Source organism: Oryctolagus cuniculus, chromosome 2, assembly GCF_964237555.1.
Source record: "Oryctolagus cuniculus chromosome 2, mOryCun1.1, whole genome shotgun sequence".
NCBI classification, from domain to species: domain Eukaryota; kingdom Metazoa; phylum Chordata; class Mammalia; order Lagomorpha; family Leporidae; genus Oryctolagus; species Oryctolagus cuniculus.
In genome coordinates this window covers 109697675-109718910 of record NC_091433.1, presented here as the reverse complement: position 1 = coordinate 109718910, position 21236 = coordinate 109697675, and the positions used below count along the sequence as shown (strand labels likewise).

At 38.9% G+C, this 21236-nt stretch overlaps 1 protein-coding gene across 8 annotated transcripts in view; it reads right to left on the bottom strand.

Annotated features, from left to right (window-relative positions):
• Positions 1–21236, bottom strand: part of MGAT4A (alpha-1,3-mannosyl-glycoprotein 4-beta-N-acetylglucosaminyltransferase A) — a 116702-nt gene that overhangs the window by 65783 nt on the left and 29683 nt on the right. For 5 of the 8 annotated variants that reach the window (XR_011386465.1, XM_051842664.2, XM_070068757.1 and 2 more), the window contains exons 3-4: positions 7619–7786; positions 5394–5534 (exon numbers count right to left, since the gene is read on the bottom strand). Coding sequence is in view for 7 of the 8 variants with exons in the window: in XM_051842664.2 (XP_051698624.1) it covers positions 5394–5534; positions 7619–7786 (309 nt within the window). In the remaining variant the exon portion in view is untranslated. The remainder of the gene's footprint in view (positions 1–5393; positions 5535–7618; positions 7787–21236) is intronic. The other 3 variants (XM_070068758.1, XM_070068759.1, XM_051842667.2) reach the window with 1 other exon arrangement.

The following is a 21236-nucleotide window of genomic DNA, read 5'->3' as shown; positions in this document are numbered from 1 at the left end:
ACTGCTTTCCTCAGGCCATTAGCAGGAAGCTGGACTGGAAGTGGAGCAGACATGACATGAACTGGTGCCCATAAGGGGTACTGGCATTACAGAAGGCGGCTTTTAATTTAGTTTTAATTCTGAGTGCAAGAGAAAGCCATTGAGAGATTGTAAGAAAGGGAGTGACACTATCCAAATTGTAATTTTAAGAGACTGCCAAATTTTGTAGAGAGTAAAAATACCGTTTTAAAGGTGAAAACATCTTGAGGACATAATTTAGGAAGAAACTAATTCGCTGAATTAGAGTGTTTGAAGAGATGAAGATGAATGGATAGATTTGAGAGATCTTCACCAATGGGGCTTCAGACTTGCAAAAGCAAGCAAAATAGAGGAACCAACAAGGAGCTGAGTAAGCAAATGGGTATCTTTTACTAACAACACATTTGATGGGGAGAGGGCTCCAAAGCAAAATTTCTATTTTGACTATTTTACTTTGAGATGCCAAAACACAAGATGAGTTACCCTGGAAGCAAATTTTCATATACTTCAATCTCCCTTAGGATTTAAATTAAAAAAAAAAAAAACTTAAAATGTTTAGAATATAGACTAAAAGTCTAACAACATAGTGTTAAACTTTGTGAATGTGAAGCATTCTCAAGTAAATGTTAACTCATTTGGAGTTCAAAACATTTCATTTATGGAAAAAGTAATACAGATACTAATTCAAGAGTACACAAAAACGTTATGAAGTAATAATACAAATCCTCTATTCCCCACTTCTTGGTTTGTTGTTTTGTTTCTGTTTTAAGTTTAGGCAGTAGGTTTAGGGAATAAGACAGATTTCCCAAATATTCAAATATACTATTTTGGAGCTGAAATTCAAATTCTTTAGTTTAAACCAAGTTTAAGTTTAGGCAGTAGGTTTAGGGAATAAGACAGATTTCCCAAATATTCAAATATACTATTTTGGAGCTGAAATTCAAATTCTTTAGTTTAAACCAAGGCATGCAACAACTCCAAAACTAAAAATGAAAGTACTAAATTTAGCCAAACCTACAGAATTAGAGTAACTATATCTGCAGTAATTGGCAGAATTACCATAAAAAAAGAGCAGTTTTCCCCTGACTTCTGAGCTCCTGGTAAGATTTCACTTCTTCTTCCTCTTTCGGCTGGAGACCAGCAATATTCAGTACAGGAACTGCTCTACAACCTGGATCCTTAATCAATCAATGAAGCAGGAAGCCCATAAACCTTAATGGACACGTACCATAAGCAAAAACATAAAGAACCCTTTGTTTCACTGAGATTTTGGAGTTGTTAGGCAATAGCATTACTCCACTTGTTCTGTTTGATACAACATTCTATGACTTACAACCTAGGAAACATAGGTACTCCAAGGAGTTGCAGTTCAGAACTGTGTCAGCAAAGTGAAGAATATGTTCATATCATCCTTTTTGGAGGAGCAAAGTGGACCAGGGAGCCAAATAGAAACAGAGCCAAAAGGTAAGATTAAATATTTTGTTCCAATGATTAATGTCCAATATTTTCAATTCAAATATCAAATCGTGCATATATATTTATTACACACTAGACAATCTGAAATACAGTTATAAGATAGGTAAAACCCTTCCTCATGGTGTTTATAAATTGATTTAAGTTTTCTTTCACTTTCCTGAGGTTTTCAAATTGTAGTACTTAAAGTCAAGAAAAATTTAAGAATAATTTTAATTTGGCAATCTTCAATTACCTTCAGTTGTAACTAAATTATGTCCCTTTTTAAATATTCACCACTAGTCAAATATTTTTAGCCTACCAAGTTTCCTTACGGTTTGACTTCAGCCATTTATTCCTTTTCCCCTTATATTTCATGACAATTTTTTCTTCTATTGCCTAGTGACAATTCTCTTTCTTCCCTGGCTCCATTTTTCTCTTTGGAAATTAAATGCTTAAAGAACTTAGTCCTAAGCCCTAAGTGATCTCATCTTACAACTTATTTGCAAACAATGACTGAAAATTAAACCAGCTCAAATCTCTACTTTGCATCCTACACCTAAATATCCAACTGCCTATTTGGTATCTCCACTGCAGTATCTCAAAATCACCTCTAAACTTATATCCAAGTTTATGATCTTCTCTTGCAAATCAATGTTACAAAATTCAGTGAATTATCACTGAGTCCCCTTAACTCAGGGAATAGTCCTTACTATGTATCTCAATCCAGAAACCTAGCACTTATCCTTGACCACCCTTCTGCCTGAGTCTACAAATCCAGTTCATCACTATGACTTTTTTGAAAGCAGAGTACCGAGCAAGAGAAGGAGAGACAGAGAGAGGTATCTTCCATATGCTGATTCACTCCCCAAATGGCCACAATGACTGGGGCTGGGCCATGCCAAAGCCAGGAGCCCAGAGATTCTTCCAGGTCTCCCATGTGGGTGAAGGGGCCCAAGTTCTTAGGCCATATTCCACTGCTTTCCTGGGCACATTAGCAGGAAGCTGGATGGGAAGTTGAGCAGCTGGGACTTGAATTGGCACCCAGGTAGGATGCTGGTGCTGCAAGCTGTGGCTTAATCCACTGCACCACAGACCTGGCCCTGATGTCCTTTCTTTTATATCCCAACATACTGCAAACAACCTTTACATCCACCTTCTTTCTTATATTCCTACTACTACATAGTCCAAATTCATCCTTTCTCAAGTGGATCACTAAAACCTCACTAAAGACCTCAAGCTGATCTCTTTCATCTACTCTTCTTCCCACATCCTCAAGCACCCCTACCATCATAGCAAATGTGATCTTTGCAAAATTTAAATCTTTTTTTTTTTAAGATTTATTTTATTCATTTGAAAGAGTTACAGAGAGAGATATAGACAGAGAGGTCTTCCATCCGCTGGTTTACTCCACAGATGGCTGCAATGGCCAGAGCTGGGCTGATCTGAAGCCAGGAGCCAGGAGCCTCCTCCAGGCCTCCCATGTGGGTGCAGGGGCCCAAGGACCTGGGCCATCCATTACTGCCCTCCCAGCAGAGAGCTGGATTGGAAGAGGAGCAGCCGGGACTAGAATCGATGGCCATATGGGATTCCGGTGCTGCAAGCCAGGGCTTAAACCCACTGCGTCACAGTTCCGGCCCCACAAAATTTAAATCTTATGAAGTCATCTTTAATCAGCCCTCTTCAAAACCCTTCAATGTCTTCTTACTGTTCTTAGGATTAAAAACAAAACAAAACAGTCAACATTATCTGGCCTCAATTTACAACCCTTGTTTCAATCTTACTCTACACTATCCCTCTATACTTCAACATTAAACTACATGCATTTTCTACTGGTGTCAGATCAAGTATATTTAAGACTTCCCTCAACTCCCTAATTAGGTCAAATGCCCCTTTTATAGATTCTCAATATCCTCTATATCTTAAAGTTGCAATTATACACTTATTTGCACAATTGGTTATTTGACCAGTGTGTGTCTTTTACTAAAGTGAAGCTTCACAAGTCAGTTACTGTTCTATTGGGTGAGCTATCCTGTCTCATTCCTCTGAAATACACTAATGTTTTATTTTTAAGTCATATTCAATCAGCTTTTTAATAGTTAAGAGTTTTATAAAGCTGATAGTATTTTTGAAAGGTAGCTAAAGCAGACAGCTAGAAAACAAAAAGCACCCAGATGTACATTAAAATTTTCCCTTCCTGGGGCCAGTATTGTGGTGTAGCCAGTAACACTACTGCCTGCAACACCAGCATCCCACTATGGGCACCAGTTCATATCCTGGATGTTCCACTTCTGATCCAGCTCCCTGCTAATGGCCTGGGAAAAGCAGCATGAGATGGCCCAAGTACTTGAACCACTGCCAACCATGTGGGAGACTCTGAAGAAGCTCCTGGCTGCTGCCTGGGGCGTGAAGCCACTGAAGAAATATATCTTCTCTCTCTGACTTTCGAACTAAATAAATAAATCTTTTTTTAAAAATTCTCCTTCCTGTATCCTTAAGCAATATTTCTTAATATTTTTAGAGTTACAGAGCCTTTTGAATATGCTGGAAGGCTAGCATCCTCTCCTCTCCTTAAAACACACAGATACACACACACACACACACACACACACAGAATAATTTTGTATGTAATATCTGGAATTTTACAGAATGTCATACCCAATTAATTTATTATAAATATTTATTTCAGGGGCTGGCACTGTGGCACAGCAGGTAAAACTGGCACTTGTGGCACTGGCATCCCACAGAGGTGCTGGTTCAGGTCTCATCTGCTCCTCTTCCAATCCAGCTCTCTGCTACGGCCAGGGAAAGCAGTAGAAGACGGCCCAAGTTCTTGGCCCTGTACCCACATGGGAGATCTGAAAGAAGCTCCTGGCTCCTGACTTCAAATTGGCCCAACTCCAGCTGTTGCAGCCATTTGGGTAGTGAACCAGTGGAAGGAAGACCTTTCTCTGTCTCTCCCTCTTTCTATAACTCTACCTCTCAAATAAATAAATATTTAATTTTTTTTTTTTTTTTTTTGACAGGCAGAGTGGACAGTGAGAGAGAGAGAGAGAAAGGTCTTCCTTTGCCGTTGGTTCACCCTCCAATGGCCGCCGTGGCCGGCGCGCTGCGGCCGGCGCACCGCGCTGATCCGATGGCAGGAGCCAGGAGCCAGGTGCTTTTCCTGGTCTCCCATGGGGTGCAGGGCCCAAGCACCTGGGCCATCCTCCACTGCACTCCCTGGCCACAGCAGAGAGCTGGCCTGGAAGAGGGGCAACCGGGACAGAATCCGGCGCTCCAACCGGGACTAGAACCTGGTGTGCCGGCGCCGCTAGGCGGAGGATTAGCCTAGTGAGCCGCGGCGCCGGCCAATATTTAAATTTTTAAAAAATTTATTTGAAAAGCAAAGAGAGACAGACAAAGATATTCCACTACCCAAATGTCTACAACAGCTGGATCAGGCCAAAGACAAGAGCCAGGGACTCAATCCAGGTCTCCCAAATGGGTGGTAAGGACCCAAGTACTTCAGCTGCCATCTGCTGCGTCCAGGGTACGCATTAGCTAGAAGTTGGAATTAGAAGCAGAGTTAGGACTAGAACCTACACACTCTGACGTGTGCTGCTGGCATCGCAATCAACAGTTTAACCACTGTGCCGAATGCTCACCCCCACCCCCAATTTTTTTAAAACAGAAAAATTATAAAGGTTTAAACATTTATCTGCCTGAACTACATTTTTCATGACCTTTTTTAGCAATATTACTTTGGTCTATGAAGAAAAAATGTCTAGCAGCTTTCAAAATGGAATATATGAACCAAAAGTTACTGTATTCAGATGACAGAATTTGTATTATTTAAACTGTTAGACTTCTAATGGTTAATAACGTCCATAACACAACTATGACAGGCAATAGAATCACATTAAGGGACAAAATAGACGCACCTCCTGTTCTTCCATTACCAATCTGCACAGCAGGTTGAAGACTTCCTTCATTTTTCAATAAATGAGGCAGATGATAATAAATACTTGGCACTTGAAGAGATTTTTTGCTTGTTAACTCCTTTAATAGTTTTAAGGTATTATCTGAAACATAGAAGTACAATCAATCACAGGAATACCTTATCCTACTGAAGCTGATTTTATAAAATAAGAGTTAAAAAACTATAAGAACTAAAGAATTTTCTTTCCTAATTCTTACTGTGGCAAAGAAGATTCCCCATTTAAAATGAAAAGGACATGTTTGCAACCCAAGTCTCACAGAGGCATGATGCTAAATAAGGTGAAGAAAGCCTAAATAGACATTGATGAAATATAATAGTACACTGACCACCAATAACTTTCACTTTGTTCATACATCTATATTTTATACAAATTTTGCAAAGATGTATTTTTTAAAAAAACTTCAAGTGAAATATTTGAACAGCACAGTACAGATCCTAACTTTCAAATAGTTTCAAATAGGAACCAATGAATAATTTAATGTATGAAACACTTGGTAGTATAAAAATGTTGTTTAAAGTTCTTATCAAATTAGAATACAACTTTTGTGGTTTGTTTTTTGTTTTTGTTTTGTTTTGTTTTGTTTTTTTTTGACAGGCAGAGTGGACAGAAAGAGAGACAAAGGTCTTCCTTTTGCCATTGGTTCACCCTCCAATGGCAGCCACGGCTGGCACGCTACAGCTGGCGCACTGCGCTGATCCGATGGCAGGAGCCAGGTACTTCTCCTGGTCTCCCATGGGGTGCAGGGCCCAAGCACCTGGGCCATCCTCCACTGCACTCCCTGGCCACAGCAGAGAGCTGGCCTGGAAGAGGGGCAACCGGGACAGAATCCGGCACCCCGACTGGGACTAGAACCCGGTGTGCCGGTGCCGCAAGGCGGAGGATTAGCCTAGTGAGCCGCGGCACTGACCTAGAATACAACTTTTAAATAAGGAAGATGACAGCAAAGACTTGCAGCTTCAATCCCATTAAAAAAATACAAGAACCAAATTCACAAAAGAAATACAAATTACTGTCAGACATTAATGTTTAATTTCTTAAGAAATTATTATAAAGTACAGCATGCCAATCTCAACCTACCAAAACCAAAATAGGTAACTATTTTTCTTTTTTTTTTTTTTTTAAGATTGTATTTATTTGTTTGAAAGGCAGAGTTACAGAGAGACAGAGGCAGAGAGAAAGAGAGGTCTTTCATCTGCTGGTTCATTCCCCAGATGGCCACAATGGCCAGAGCTGCGCCAATCTGAAGCCAGGAGCCAGGAGCTTCTTCTGGGTCTCCCACACAGATGCAGGGGCCCAAGGACTTGGGCCATATTCTACTGCTTTCCCAGGCCATAGCAGAAAGTTGCATCGGAAGTAGAGCAGCCAGGATGTGAACTGGCGCCCGCAGACTGGGGCTTTAACCTGCTGAGCCACAGCACCAACCAACTCTGCCTTTCAAACAAATAAATAAATTTTTAAAACAAAAACAAAGAAAACCACTATCTTGAAGAATATTTACTCACACAGCAAAAATTTTATCAGGAAAGGAAGTAAGAAACATAAAACTTTGAAAACAAGGTAAGGCAGCAGATCTCAAGATAAGAATTTATATTTTTTAGAATAGATGAAAAAAATCAACATAGAATGGTCATGCAAATTTGGAAGTAAATTATTAAATACATATTAATTTAATTATCAGAATAAGTAGCATACAGAAATAGAAAATAACTGGCATTCATCTTAACTCTGACCAGAAGTTCTCAGTGAAAGAAGAGTTCAGCTGCTCCCAAAGGTATCTATCATATACCCATGTGTCTTTTTTTATTATAAATCATACTCAAGAGTACTAGTTGCATGAAATAATTCAAAGACTTTTCCAGAGTACAGCTGAAGTCCATATATGAATCACAAAATAAACTTTAACCTCATTATAAATGTTTTCAAAAGATGCCAGTTCCTCATTATTGTCCATGAAATTTATAGAGCTGAAACTTAATTCACTATTTTTCTCTTAAAATCAAATTTAGCAATAAAAATTATTTTATAATGTACCAGAATAGAATGGTTTATATGATTTTTCTTTCTAAATGGGATAACATGATGGTTGATAAACTACTTTTCAGAACTTTCAAATAGATTTACTCTAGTCATTTAAAAATGCTTTTACATTACAAAAAATATTGTACCTGAAAACTTATTTAGTGTATCCTTACTTCCATTTGTTTCTGCTCCTACATTCCTAAACTGTTGTACAATGCTATTTAATTCAGAAGATCTCTGTGAGATTCTATGTTCAGCAATTCGAAGACGTTCTTTTAAAGCAAGAAATTCTCGTTGGTATGCAATCAATTTTTCTGGAAGCAAAACCGAAAATGTTGTTAGAATATTTCAAAAAACAAACAAAAAGACAACAAAAAATACAATAATCCAAATAGGACTATAAGATGAGGAATTGTTGAACTTTTCAGAAGAAAATACTTATTGATGCAGAACTGAAAACAAAAAAGAGCTCTGACATTATTTATAATGAAGCACTTAAATTGAGATCCCTAATCTGAAAATAATTCAAAATCTGAAATGGTCCATAATCTAAAAATTTTTGACTGCCAATAGTTGCTCCAAGTGGAAAATTCCACACTTAATCTCTCATGACAGATTTCAATCAAAACATAGGTGCACTAAAAATACCATATAAAATTATGTTCATATATGTACAAAATTATATAGAAGGTACATATGAAATATAATTGAATTTTGTGTTTAGAAGTGGGTACCACCCCCACGGTATTTCAGTATGCCAATATACACAAAATCCCCTCTAAAAAATTGAAATCCAAAACAGTTCAGGACTGAAACATTTCAGATAAGAGACAGTCAACATATAATAACTTTGTGCTCTTAATTTTTTTTTAAAGATTTTACTTATTTATTTGAGAGATAAGAGTTATAGACAGTGAGAGGGAGAGGCAGAGAGAAAGGTCTTCCTTCCGTTGGTTCACTCCCCAGATAGCCACAACAGCCGGAGCTGCGCCGATCCAAAGCCAGGAGCCAGGAGCTTCTTCCGGGTCTCCCATGCAAGCGCAGGGGCCCAAGCACTTGGGCCATCTTCCACTGCTTTCCCAGGCCACAGCAGAGAGCTGGATTGGAAGAGAAGCAGCTGGGACTAGAATTGGCGCCCATGAGATGCCAGCGCTGCAGGCAGAGGATTAACCTACTGTGCCACAGCAACAGCCCCATGCTCTTAATTTTTTTCTTAGAGATTTATTCACATATTTGAAAAGCAGAGTTTACAGAGAGAAACAGAGAGATGGAGAGAGAGAGTGCAAGAGATCCTCCATCTGATGGTTCACTCCCCAAATGGCCGCAACAGCTGGAGCTGGGTGAATCCGAAGCCAGGAGCTTCTTCCGGGTCTCCCACACGGGTGGCAGGGACCCAAGAACTTGGGTCATCTCCCATTGCTTTCCCAGGCACATTAGCAGGGAGCTGGATTGGCAGTAGAGCAGCTGGGGTCACAGGCAGCAACTTTATCCACTGCACCACAACAAAGACCCCTAGTGCTCTTATTATTTGTAAAAATGTGCATACTCTCTACTTATAACTTCAAAAATTTAAAGATGAAGAGGGAAGGATAAAAGTTTTTACAACTGACACTTCAACATACTACTAACATTTCTCAAAAGGTACAAACAACTATAAAGATTGTATTTGTTTTCAAGAAGACAGTAAGACAAGGTACAAACAGATGGCTATATGTAATCACATAATGAATATAACATGTTTTATAGCATAATCATTAATTTCTAAATAATTCACTAAATATTTCCTCTGTTTTTCCTCTTCCATAAAGATTTCTCTAGGCCAGACTTGGGTCAAATTCCTCATCCCTAAAAACACAATGAACTAGATGTACAATGACCCTAAATAAAAGTCATTCATTTAAGAAATGTGAGAAAATCACAAGAAAAGATAGTCCAGGAAACAAAAGTGTATTTTATAAAGATACATGTGTGACTATAACTCAGACAGCTCAGAGACAAAGTACACAGTGAGAAGAGGCCTAAGGATAGAACTGGACACAAATACCTAAGATTGTGGGAGGATAGAAATCATCCATGTACTTAATCCACAGTACTGAACAGTAACCGAGACTGTGTGGTAAGGCAGTTTCCACAACCTCATTAAAAATAACCAGAACAATGGTTTACAAATTATATATCAAACTTGATAAACTAAAAGGCACTTTTCTGACACATAAACTATAAAAACCTTAGAAAGGCTATTTTTATTTGAACATCATAATCTGCTTTATTCAAGGACAGAGGAAGTAAGAAACAGCTTATGTAAAAGCTATCTGCTTATTGTTAGAGTTGGTCTCAAAAACATGATCAATTAGACTATCCCTTGTCCCTAAAACATAGGCCTATACACAATAAATAATACCTGTTAAGGCTTCTGTGGTGGGGAAAAATGTCTCTCTTGCTTAACTGCCACAGTTCCCAACACTGAATAATTTGCTGGCTTTAGGAAAGAAGAAAGGAGAAGAGTTGTGCTTGGGAAAGAACAGACAGAGAGCTTCAGGCTGACAGCTGGGCTCAATTGACTGACCTGAGTAGTGGTTTTATGGTTTAGGCACTTTTTTGTACACATAAATTCAATGAAAAAAATGTTAAAAAGATACTATTCACAAATACAAAACTATAAACAATTACATTATAATAACACAATAGACAAAAGATTCTGTGAAGAAAACTATAAGCCTTTTACTGAAGCCTATAAAAGAATAAGTGAAATTATTACTCCTAAATGGGAAGACTCAATCTTGTAAAAAAATGACTTCTATCCTAAGCTAAATAATAAACTCAATTTGGTACATTTCAAAATAACAATGTATTTTAGCAGCACTTATTGTATCACTCTAAAATTCACCTAGAAGAAGAATGTTTTTTAAAAGCCAAATAAAATATAGAAAAGAATATGGAAAACTTGTTCTGTGATTAGAACATGATAAGGTGATAGAAATTTAGAGTACAGACTCTCATTTCCAGATAGTGTAGGCAAGGCAAATCAGTTCAAGCACACTGTGCTCAGAAAATAGCATGGGGCAGGCATGCAGTAGAGCAGTTAAGTCACAGCCTGGTATATTCATATACCATATGGGAGTACCTGCTACAAGTCTGAGATACTCCGTTTTAATCCAGCTTCCTACTGATGTTCAACCTGGTAGGCAGCAGGTGATAGCCCAAGTGCCTGAGTCCCTATGAGCCAAGTAGAAGTCTGAGTTCTGTACTACTGGCTTCAACTAGGCCCAGACATAGCTGAGAAAGGCATTTGGGGAGTAAACCAGCAGATGGAAGAGCTCTTTCAAATAAAATTAAAAAATAAATTTAAAAAATAGTATGAGTGAACTATACTTTGAGTTGTTTCCTCTTTATGTGTGCAACATCAGAATCTTATCCTCAAATTTTAAGCAGTGCCTACATATTGGTTTTTAAATACCATATGCCGCTGGAAAACAAACTGGAACTCTGGAAATACAGAATTTTCAAAAAGATTTGTGTATGTATGTATTTGAAAGAGCAACAGAGAACAGAGGAGGGAGGGAGGGAGAGAGAGAGAGAGAGAGAGAAAAGGAGAGAGAGAGATAAATATGAATCTTCCATCTGCTTGTTCATTACACAAATGGCCAAAACAACCAGTTCTGGGCCAGACCAAAGCCAGGAGCCAACAATTCCATCTTGGTCTCCCATGGGATGAAAGGGGCTCAAGAACTTGGGCCATCTTCTATGTTTTCAGATGCACAGCAGGAAACTGGAATGGAAACAGAGTACCCAGGACTTGAACCAGCACTCTTGATATGGAATGCTGGCCTCACAAGCAGTGGCTTAACCTACTGTGCCACAACCCTAGCCCCTGGAAACATACCTTTAAGATGAACCTAAAACATTCAGTGTCTTCAAGTAAGAAAATATTATAGGAAAAACCAACAGAACATGTCAACAGGGCACAAGAGGCTATCAAGGGGCTGTCACTGGCCAAAGGGGGACAATTTAAGTAACAAAACAAATACAGATAAGTATAACTTATTGAATAAACTAAGAATTTGTGAGTCTACATAAATACTAAAGATAAAAATCAACAAAGGGCCGGCGCCGCGGCTCACTAGGCTAATCCTCTGCCTTGTGGCGCCGGCATACCGGGTTCTAGTCCCGGTTGGGGCACCGGAATCTGTCCCGGTTGCCCCTCTTCCAGGCCAGCTCTCTGCTGTGGCCCGGGAGTGCAGTGGAGGATGGCCCAAGTGCTTGGGCCCTGCACCCCATGGGAGACCAGGAGAAGCACCTGGCTCCTGGCTTCGGATCAGCACGATGAGCCGGCCGCAGTGCCAAGAAAAACATTAATTTTTACAGTGGAGAAGCTAAGAGAATTGTGTTAGTCAAGTAATCGAAGTTCAAGTCAGCAATCATGTGACAGAGATCATGTCCCACCTGAAGTTAAGCACAGAGGACACAACCTCACTTTGAGGTATTCCTGCCAAAAATGCATAATCTAAATCTAATCTCAAGGAAACAGCAGACATATCCAAATTGGGAGGCTATGTATAAAACACACGGCTTGCACTTCAAACAATGTCAAGGTCATCAAAGACAAAGGCTTAGGAAATATCCCAGAGTAAAGAGACTAATGAAAACTAGACAATGAAATGGAAGACACAGTTGAAAATTGGATCTTAGATCAGAAAACAAAAAAAGTTATCAACATTTCTGGAAAAAATTAAAAAATATAAACTAGATAACTGATAATACTATGCCAAAATCAAATTTTCAGAATTTGACACTTGTACTGCAGTAATACAAGAGATGGTCCTTGTTTTTTTAGGAAATAAACACTAAATTATTTAGGGGTAAAGGTACGTGGATCTCTGCAATGTACTCTCACATGGTTCTGGAAAGAAGCAAATATTTACACTTAGATTATAAGGCAAGATGTTCACAATAGGTGAAATATCTTTGCATCTATACTTGCAACTCTTCATTTCTTTACGTTAGTACTTCTTAATATAAAGGTTTTTAAAAGGAAGCAGAAGAATTAGAAGGTAGATACAGGTTTAGACTTTCAGCAGCTCTTTAGCAGTACAGAGGGATATGGATCTGAAAACAGCCTCTCTCTCTCTCTCTCTCCATATGCATTTTCTTGGTATTTTAAGTTACCTCCCAGAGACCAATTTCACCAAGTAAGGATAACCACTCCCAGTAGAGAAGTATCTCCGCCCCTAATTCCAAACTGTTTCCCCGCTTTGAACTGGCCAAGCTTTTGGAAAATTAATTAGAAAAGATCCACTGGGCCCATGGACTACTGAATAAGGTGACAAGTATTTTCTTTTGGGACCAGATGCTATTCTTAGTTCCAAACCCATAGCTATGAAAAGGCTCCAGATGGGCCATTTCCCATCTCCCTCATATCCGTCCTTTGTTTCCAACTCCACCCTTCTATATTAAAAAGTGCTCTACAGCATTAGGACAAGTTCATAATCCATTTCGAAAAATCAACCCAGCTTTCTAGAATTTTTATGATTTTCCTATACTTTTCTCCACTTAAAATCCCCATTAACCTAGCCTGCTCTCTTGAGAAGGAGAATGGTGTATTAGCTCTTAGTAGTTCGTTCACACTTCAACATAAAAGAAAAAAATTTCTCTAAATTAATGATATGTTTGGAATTCCCTATTTTCAACATTAGTAGAAAAGTTCTTATTTTTTCTTTGTATCATTTTAATCAATGGTATCTATTGGGGGATGTGACAGGAAATTGTGAGGGAACTCTTAACTATCATCACACTGAGAAGTGCCTGGTTTTGTTTACTTTCTTTGCATTGTAGATAAAATCATTTTTAAAAATATTTATTTGAAAGTAAGAGTTATAAAGAGAGGGAGACCAATACAGAGAGAGAGAGAGAGAGAGAGAATCTTCCATCCATCCGCTCGTCACTCCCCAAGTAGCCACAATGCCAAGGGCTGAGGAGCCAGACCACAGCCAGGGGCTTCATCCAGGTTTCCCATGTGGGTAGCAGGGGCCCATGCACTTGGGCCATCCTCTGCTGCTTTTCCCCAGCCAATAGCAGGGAACTGGATCAGAATTGGAGCGGCCTGGACATGACCCAGTACCCACACAGAATGCCGGTGTCACAAGCTTTTACCCACTGTGCCACAACACTGGTTCCAGAATCCGATTCTTTTTAATTGTAAAAAATGATATTGCTGAATAGACAACACAAATTATATTTCATATAAATTGTGGTTTGTTGCACCTAAGATTCTGAAGCACATAAAACTTCCAAAGGAATCACCTTAATTCCTCAATTCCTTCAACTCAATCAGATTATCTGGTGAAAACAGTAACCTCTGGACTCTCAAAAACTTCTAAGGTTGAACCATATGAAACTTCTAATTATCTGATCTTTTTTGGCAATTTTTGTGTGGTCCATCAACTTTAATAACAGTTGTAGATTCAATAATTTAAACATTAGCCAACAATATAGATGAGCAGTTAAGATAAAAAAATGCACTAATAAGTAACACCCAAAGTATAATATATGGAAACAGAATAAAAACCATTTTTAAAATAACATTACCTTAATTGAAAATGAAACTCGATGAAGGGCGGGATGGGAGAGGGAGTGGGAGAGGGGAGGACCATGGGAGGGAGGGAGGTTGGGGGGGGGGGGAGCCACAACAATACAAAAGTTGCACTTTGTAAATTCACATTTATTAAATAAAAAAAAAACTATATAACAAACAAAAAGAAAAAAGAAAAAAAAGAACTTAATACTTTACCCTTTTAGTATTTTTTATGTTCTACTTAAAACTATTGGTTGAACTCTGTAATTAATACACAATTACTCTTAGGTGTTTAATTAATGCTATAACTAGTACTCAAATAGTGTTTTACACTTTGTGTTTCTGTGTGGGTACAAACTGTTGAAATCTTTACTTAATATATGCTAAACTGATCTTCTGTATATAAAGATAATTGAAAATGAATCTTGATGTGAATGGGAGGGGAGAAGGAGTGGGAGAGGGGAGTGTTGTGGGTGGGAGTGAAGTCATGGGGGGGAGCTATTGTAATCCATAAGCTGTACTTTGGAAATTTATGTTCATTAAATAAAATATAAATTAAAAAAACATTACCTTATTACTAACAAGATATGGAGGAAACTACTGAATACTACAAGCTAACATTAAAAATAAGTTCACATTGAAATCAGAAGCACCAAAAACAACCAACTTAATTTTTTAATTTTTAAAATTTTACTCTTTATTATAAACAATAAAATTCTATAGTGCAGAGTGTTGATTAACCAACTGGCCCATCCCTCTATCCATTAGTACTACACTGAATTCTTTCACATAATACTTTTTTTTTTAATCAGAGTGAGGAACAACTTTAATAAGAGATTCCAAAATTTAGCAAGCTTTTCTTTTCAGGAAGTCATTGCCTTTGAAGAACATTTCATTTTTTTTTTAAACTTCTCATCCTCCTTGAACAACCATTTTAAAATAGAAAAAAGGCCTAGATGAAATTTCTGGAAATTTTCTACTAACTTTAAAAAAAAAAAAGATTTTATTTATTTCTTTGAGAGGCAGAGTTAGAGAGAGAGGGAGAGACAGAGTTTGGTTCACTCCCCAATGGCCTTGACAGCCAGAGTTGAGCTGATCTGAAGCTAGGAGCTTCGCCCAGGATTCCCATGTGCATGTAAGGGGCCCAAGCAAGTAGGCCGCCTTTCACTGCTCTCCCAGGCCATATGCAGAGAGCTGGATCAGAAGAGGAGCAACTGGGACATGAATCAGCACCCATATGGGGTGTTGGCACTGTAAGCGGATGCTTAGCCCACTATGCCACAGCACTGGCCCCCTAACAAACTTTTTTTTTTTTTTTAAGATTTTTTTATTTATTTATTTGACAGTTACAGACAGTGAGAGAGACAGAAAGGTCCTCCTTCCATTGGCTCACCCCCCAAATGGCCGCAATGGCCAGAACTATGCCAATCCGAAGCCAGGAGCCAGGTGCCCCCTTCTGGTCTCCCATGCAGCAGCAGGGACTCAAGCACTTGGGCCATCCACACTGCCCTCCTGGCCACAGCAGAGAGCTGGACTGGAAGAGGAGCAACCGGGACTAGAACCCGGTACCCATATGGGATGCCGGCACCGCAGGCGGAGGATTAACCAAGTGAGCCATGGCGCCGGCCCCAACAAACTTTTAAAACATGAAATATAAAAGAACTCAGAAGAAGGTTTAGGAGAATGAAACCATAGAAAGGCAAAAGACACAGTAAACAGGAGTCCAAATGAAATAGGCTAAAAGAACTTACTCGGGCCAGCACCATGGAGCAGCCAGTTAAAGCCCTAACCAGCAGCGCTGGCATCCCATATGGATGCTGGTTCAAGTCCTGGCTGCTTCACTTCCAATCTAGCTCCCTGCTAATGCACCTGGAAAAGCACAGAGGATGGTCCAAGTCCTTGGCCCCTGCACACAGGCGGGAGGCCCCAAAGAAGCCCCTAGCTTTGGATCAGCTCAGCTCTGGCTGTTGCAGCCATTTGGGGAGTGAACCAGCAGTGGAAGAGCTATCTCTCTGTCTGTCTCTCTCTGTGTAACTCGGTCTTTCAAATAAACAAACCAACCTTAAAAAAAAAAAAAAGAACTTATTTAGAATGGACAGTCAATGTGCTTCCTGAACTCAGATGTCCCTTTCTCCAAATTAGGAGAGTTTTCTGCTATTAATTCACAGAACAGGTCATCTAATCCATTCTCTCTTTCCACACCTTCACAAACTCTTAAGACATGTATGTTTGGAAGTTTGATAGTATCCCACAGATCATGAACACTGCTTTCAATTTTTCTAATTTTTTCTTCTTTCTTTCTATTTCCAAGGACTTATCTTCTAGCTCGGATATTTTTTCTCCAGTCTCACCAAGTCTGTTGCTAAGGCTTTCCATTGCATGTTTTATTTTCCATTACTAATATTTCAGTTTTATTTCCCTTCAATATCTCTGTTTTGCAGGAAGACTTTTCATCCATGTCATGTACGTATTTCTCTAACTTACGAATTCGCTTCTCTGTTTTTTGAGTAAACTTATGATCATTCTTTTGAATTCCTTTTCAGGAATTTCATCAATCTGTCCTCACATTCTAATGCTAAAATGTTGTATTCCTTTGAGGAGTCATATTATCTTTCTTATTCATGGTTCTTATATTTCATGTTTATTTTTAGGCATTTGTGGAAACACCTGTTGATCTTCTCCTCTATTGGCTTTTATCTTTGAAATATGCCTCTGTAGCTTAGTAGAGTATCTGCTCCTTCAGTGGATATCCAGAGACATATGCTGGGTGGGGCCAGGGAGCCCTGAACAGCGCTGGAGAGTGAGGCAAGAGTACAGGGTAATACCCAAGCTGGACATGCTTGATTTCCTCTATCATCAGCAGGTGGAAGTGTATGAGCCCATCAGGATCACAGCATTGGCTCCTCTCTTGCTAAGGTGAATCAACAACCCACAGTGAGCCCGTGGTGCCTAGGCTCCATGCAAGAGTATGAACTGCACAAAGGATCAGCGTTCTCCTCAGAAAGTGGAACCCGGAGCCTCTGAAGCCAGACACAGTGGCTGTCCAAAGAGCCAGCAAATTCCTACTGCACACCCTATTCCACAGTTTCAGGGAGCAGGGGATCCACCATCAGCCCCACAAACCTCCCTCATCCACAGGCATAGTTGTGGCATTCCCAGAGCCACCTGCCTAACCAACAGGGATTGGTCAGTGCTGTGGCTTGGCAAATCAAGTCTAGGCACCATGACAGAATTCCTAATAGACGTGACCAGAAAAAACCTTCACCATGACACATTATAGTCAAACTTTCAAAAGTAAAATATAATGAAAAGATTCTAAAAAGTACATGAAACACCAGATTCAAAGGATCTCCAATGGGACTGACAGCTTATTTCTCATCAGAAATCCTATAGGCTAGGAGAGAATGGAAATACAGTCCAAGTCCTCAAAGAAAACCTGTCAACCCAGACCCAGTAAAGCTCTCACTTACACTTAAAGGAAAAATAAAGACCTTCCAAAACAAACAGTAATTAAAAGAATTTGTCACCACTTGTCCAGCCTTACAAATGATACTTAGGATATGCTACACACAGAAACAGAAAAGAAAGTCATCATAAAAGAATGTGAAGGCAGAAATCTCCTAGTAAAAGTATAAAGGAAACCCAAAAACAAACAATAGGAATATTTATGGAAAAATGGCAGGAACAATTGCTATCTATTAATAAACTTGAATGTAAATGGGCTAAATTCTCCAATTGAAAGATACAGACTGGCTGAGTGATTAAAAATGACCTATTTAAAAACAAGATCTATTTGTTTCCTGCAAGAAACACACTTCACCATCAAAGAGACACAAAAACTAAAAGTGAAAGGATGGAAAAAGATGTCCCATGCCAACAGAAAAGCAAAATGAGCAAGAGTAGCCATTCTACTATCAGACAAAATGGACTTTAACATAAAAACTGTTGAAAGAGACAAAGAAGGGCACTATATAATGATTAAGGGATCAATTCAACAGGAAGAAGTGACTTTAAGAAATGTAGTAATGATACACACCCCATACTAGGGTGCCTGACTATTTAAAACTAATGTTAATGGATCTAAAGGGAGACACAGACTCCAATACAATAGACAGTCAAAAATTATAAACAAGACCATGTATCACATTGTTTTCCAAACTTATCTTAAATATTTAACAAATCATCAGAAGGGTGTATTAAAACAGAAAATTCTAGACTCTACCTCCAAATATTCTGCTTTAGTGGGTCTGAGGAAGTGCCTGAGAATTTCTAACAAGCTCCAAGGTAATATTGATGCTTCTGGTAAAAAGCCCACCACTGAGAAGCCTGGAGGAAGCCAATAATGTCTTCAGGGTAGACTTAAACTTTAGCAATCTAGAAAATTATGTAGTTCTCTCCTAGCTCTTTCTCCTTCTCCTTCCTTATAAGTCCACAAGGGATCCCAAGACAAAAGGGGTTGATTAAAATGTTTAGGGTCATAATTCTCAAGATTATAATTAGGGGAGAGAGTACCAATGGAGGATGAGTAAGATGCCTAGACGTCCATCCCACTCTCAAGGGCAGTAATGAGATGTTGCACACATACACTTTTACCCTCCAAAAACAGAAAAGGCCACCTAAGACACATAACATAAATAAGAATCTTATGACACCCCAAATGCACTAGATACAACTGAAAATCACTCACACTAAGAACTTAAATAAAGAAAATCTTAACTTGAATGAGGACAGGCAACTGATGCCAACACCAAGATGACTCAAATCTTGAAATTATCTGATAAGTATTTGAAAGCATTCTTTATAAAATGCTTCAATGGGTAAGATAAACGAGTGAAAAAAGGTAGAAATACTTAATACAAGACATTTTTAAAATGAAAATTGTAGAACAAAAGATACAATTAAAACAGAAAACTTTAATGAATGAGCTCAACAGAAAATGGAGGATAGGGGCCAGAGCTGTGGTGCAATGGGTTAACACCCTAGCCTGAAAGAGGCCTCAGATGACACGTTAAATTTAGAGACCTTGGGGCCGGCGCTGTGGCGCGGTGGGTGAATGCCCTGGCCTGAAGTGCCGGCATCCCATATAGGTGCTGATTCGAGACCCGTCTGCTCCCCTTCCGATCCAGCTCTCTGCTGTGGCCTGGGAAAGCAGTAGAAGATGGCCCAAGTCCTTGGGCCCCTGCACCCATGTGGGAGACCCAGAGGAAGCTCCTGGCTCCTGGTTTCAGATCGGCGCAGCTCCAGCCATTGCAGCTAACTGGGGAATGAACCATTGGACGGAAGACCTCTCTCTCTGCCTCTCCTCTCTGTGTAACTATGGCTTTTAAATAAATAAATAAATCTTAAAAAAAAAAAAAAAGAAAAGAAAATGGCTCACTTGGTTAATCCTCCGCCTGCAGTGCCAGCATCCCATATGAGCACTGGGTTCTAGTCCTGGTTGCTCCTCTGCTGTGGCCCAAGAAGGCACTGGAAAATGGCCCAAGTGCTTGGATGCCTGCACCCGCATGGGAGACACAGAAGAAGCTCCTGATACTTTTGCTCAGATACTTTTTTTGCCCATCCTTTTTCTTTGCTTCTGGGATGATGATAGGAATATGAGATCTCAGATCTTTGGTGATAGTTCTAGGGGTCCCTGAAGGTCTGTTAATTTTTCTCTATAGTCTGTTTTCTCTCTTGCTTACATGGAGTATTCTTGTTGTCTTTCTTCAGGTTTACTGAAGCAAGAGAATATGAGAGATCTCATATTCCTATCATCAGCATCCCAGAAGCAAAGAAAAAGCATGGGGCAAAAAAAGTATCTGAGGGATCAATGGCTAGAATTTCCCAAACTTAGCAAAGACATGACCTTACATAAAGATTCAAGAAGCTCGGGGCAGGCACCATGACTCACTTGGTTAATCCTCCACCTGCAGCACCAGCATCCCATATGGGTGCTGGGTTCTAGTCCTGGTTGCTCCTCTTCCAATCCAGCTTCCTGCTGTGGCCCGAGAAGGCAATGGAAGATGGCCCAAGTACTTGGGCGCCTGCACCCACTTGGGAGACACAAAAGAAGCTCCTGGCTCCTGGCTCCAGAACAGTGTAGCACCAGCCGTAGCAGCCATCTGGGAAATGAACCAATGGAAGGAAGACCTTTGTCTCTGTCTCTCTAACTCTATCTGTCAAATAAATAAATAAAAAGATTAAAAAAAAAAGATTCAAAAACCTGTGTAAATCTCAAACAAGATAAACCTAAAGAAACCCATGCCAAGAAATACTGGAAATGAACTTTAGGAAACTCAAAGAAAACATCTTGAAAGCAATCAGAGAGAAAAGACACATTACATACTATGAAAAAACAAATTGAATTACAGCAGATTTCTCACTGGAAACCATGGAAGTAAGAAGGAAGTGGTATAACACATTTCAAATATTTAAAAAAAAAATGAACCTCAAACCCCATATCTGAAAAAGTTATTATTAAGGGGTAATAAGAAAATCAAAACATTCTCATAAATAAAAACTACAGGAATTTCTCATTAGTGATTTTTTAGCCCAAAAACAATCACTAAAGGAAGTTCTTAAAACAGAAAGGGAATAATAAAAGAAGGAATCTTAAAACACAAAAAGGAATAACAAAGGGGAGAAGACCTGAAGACCAAATTCCTTTTTGAGTTTTTCAAATTATGTTTGATCATTAAAGCAAAAAGGTATAACATTGTCTATTGCAGTTCTCAAGTAAGAGAGATATTTGGAACAATTATATTATGAACTGGAGAGGAAAAAGGACTTTAAATAAGGCAAGGTTTCTAAATTTCATTCAAGCTGATAAGATGTCAACACTGGTAGAATGTGATGCTATATATATTATATATACAGTATAAAAGTGGTTGCTGTATTACTATTTCCATATACACTATATGTAATAATACACTCTAAAACAGTAATATGACCATTAAAATATCTACACAAAGGATATAATCAAAAATATTACAGATAACTCAAAAATAAAATTCTAAAAATTGGTCAGGTAACCCCTCAAGAAGTCAGGAAAAGGAAAACCCAAAAATCAGGGAACTAACAATAAAGAAAAATGACAGATTTAATTAAGTCTAACATATAAATAATCACATTAAATGTAAATAGTCTCAATACATTAATTAAAAGAGCGATAAGTAGAACAGATTTTGAAGATGTGATCTAATTATGTGCCACCT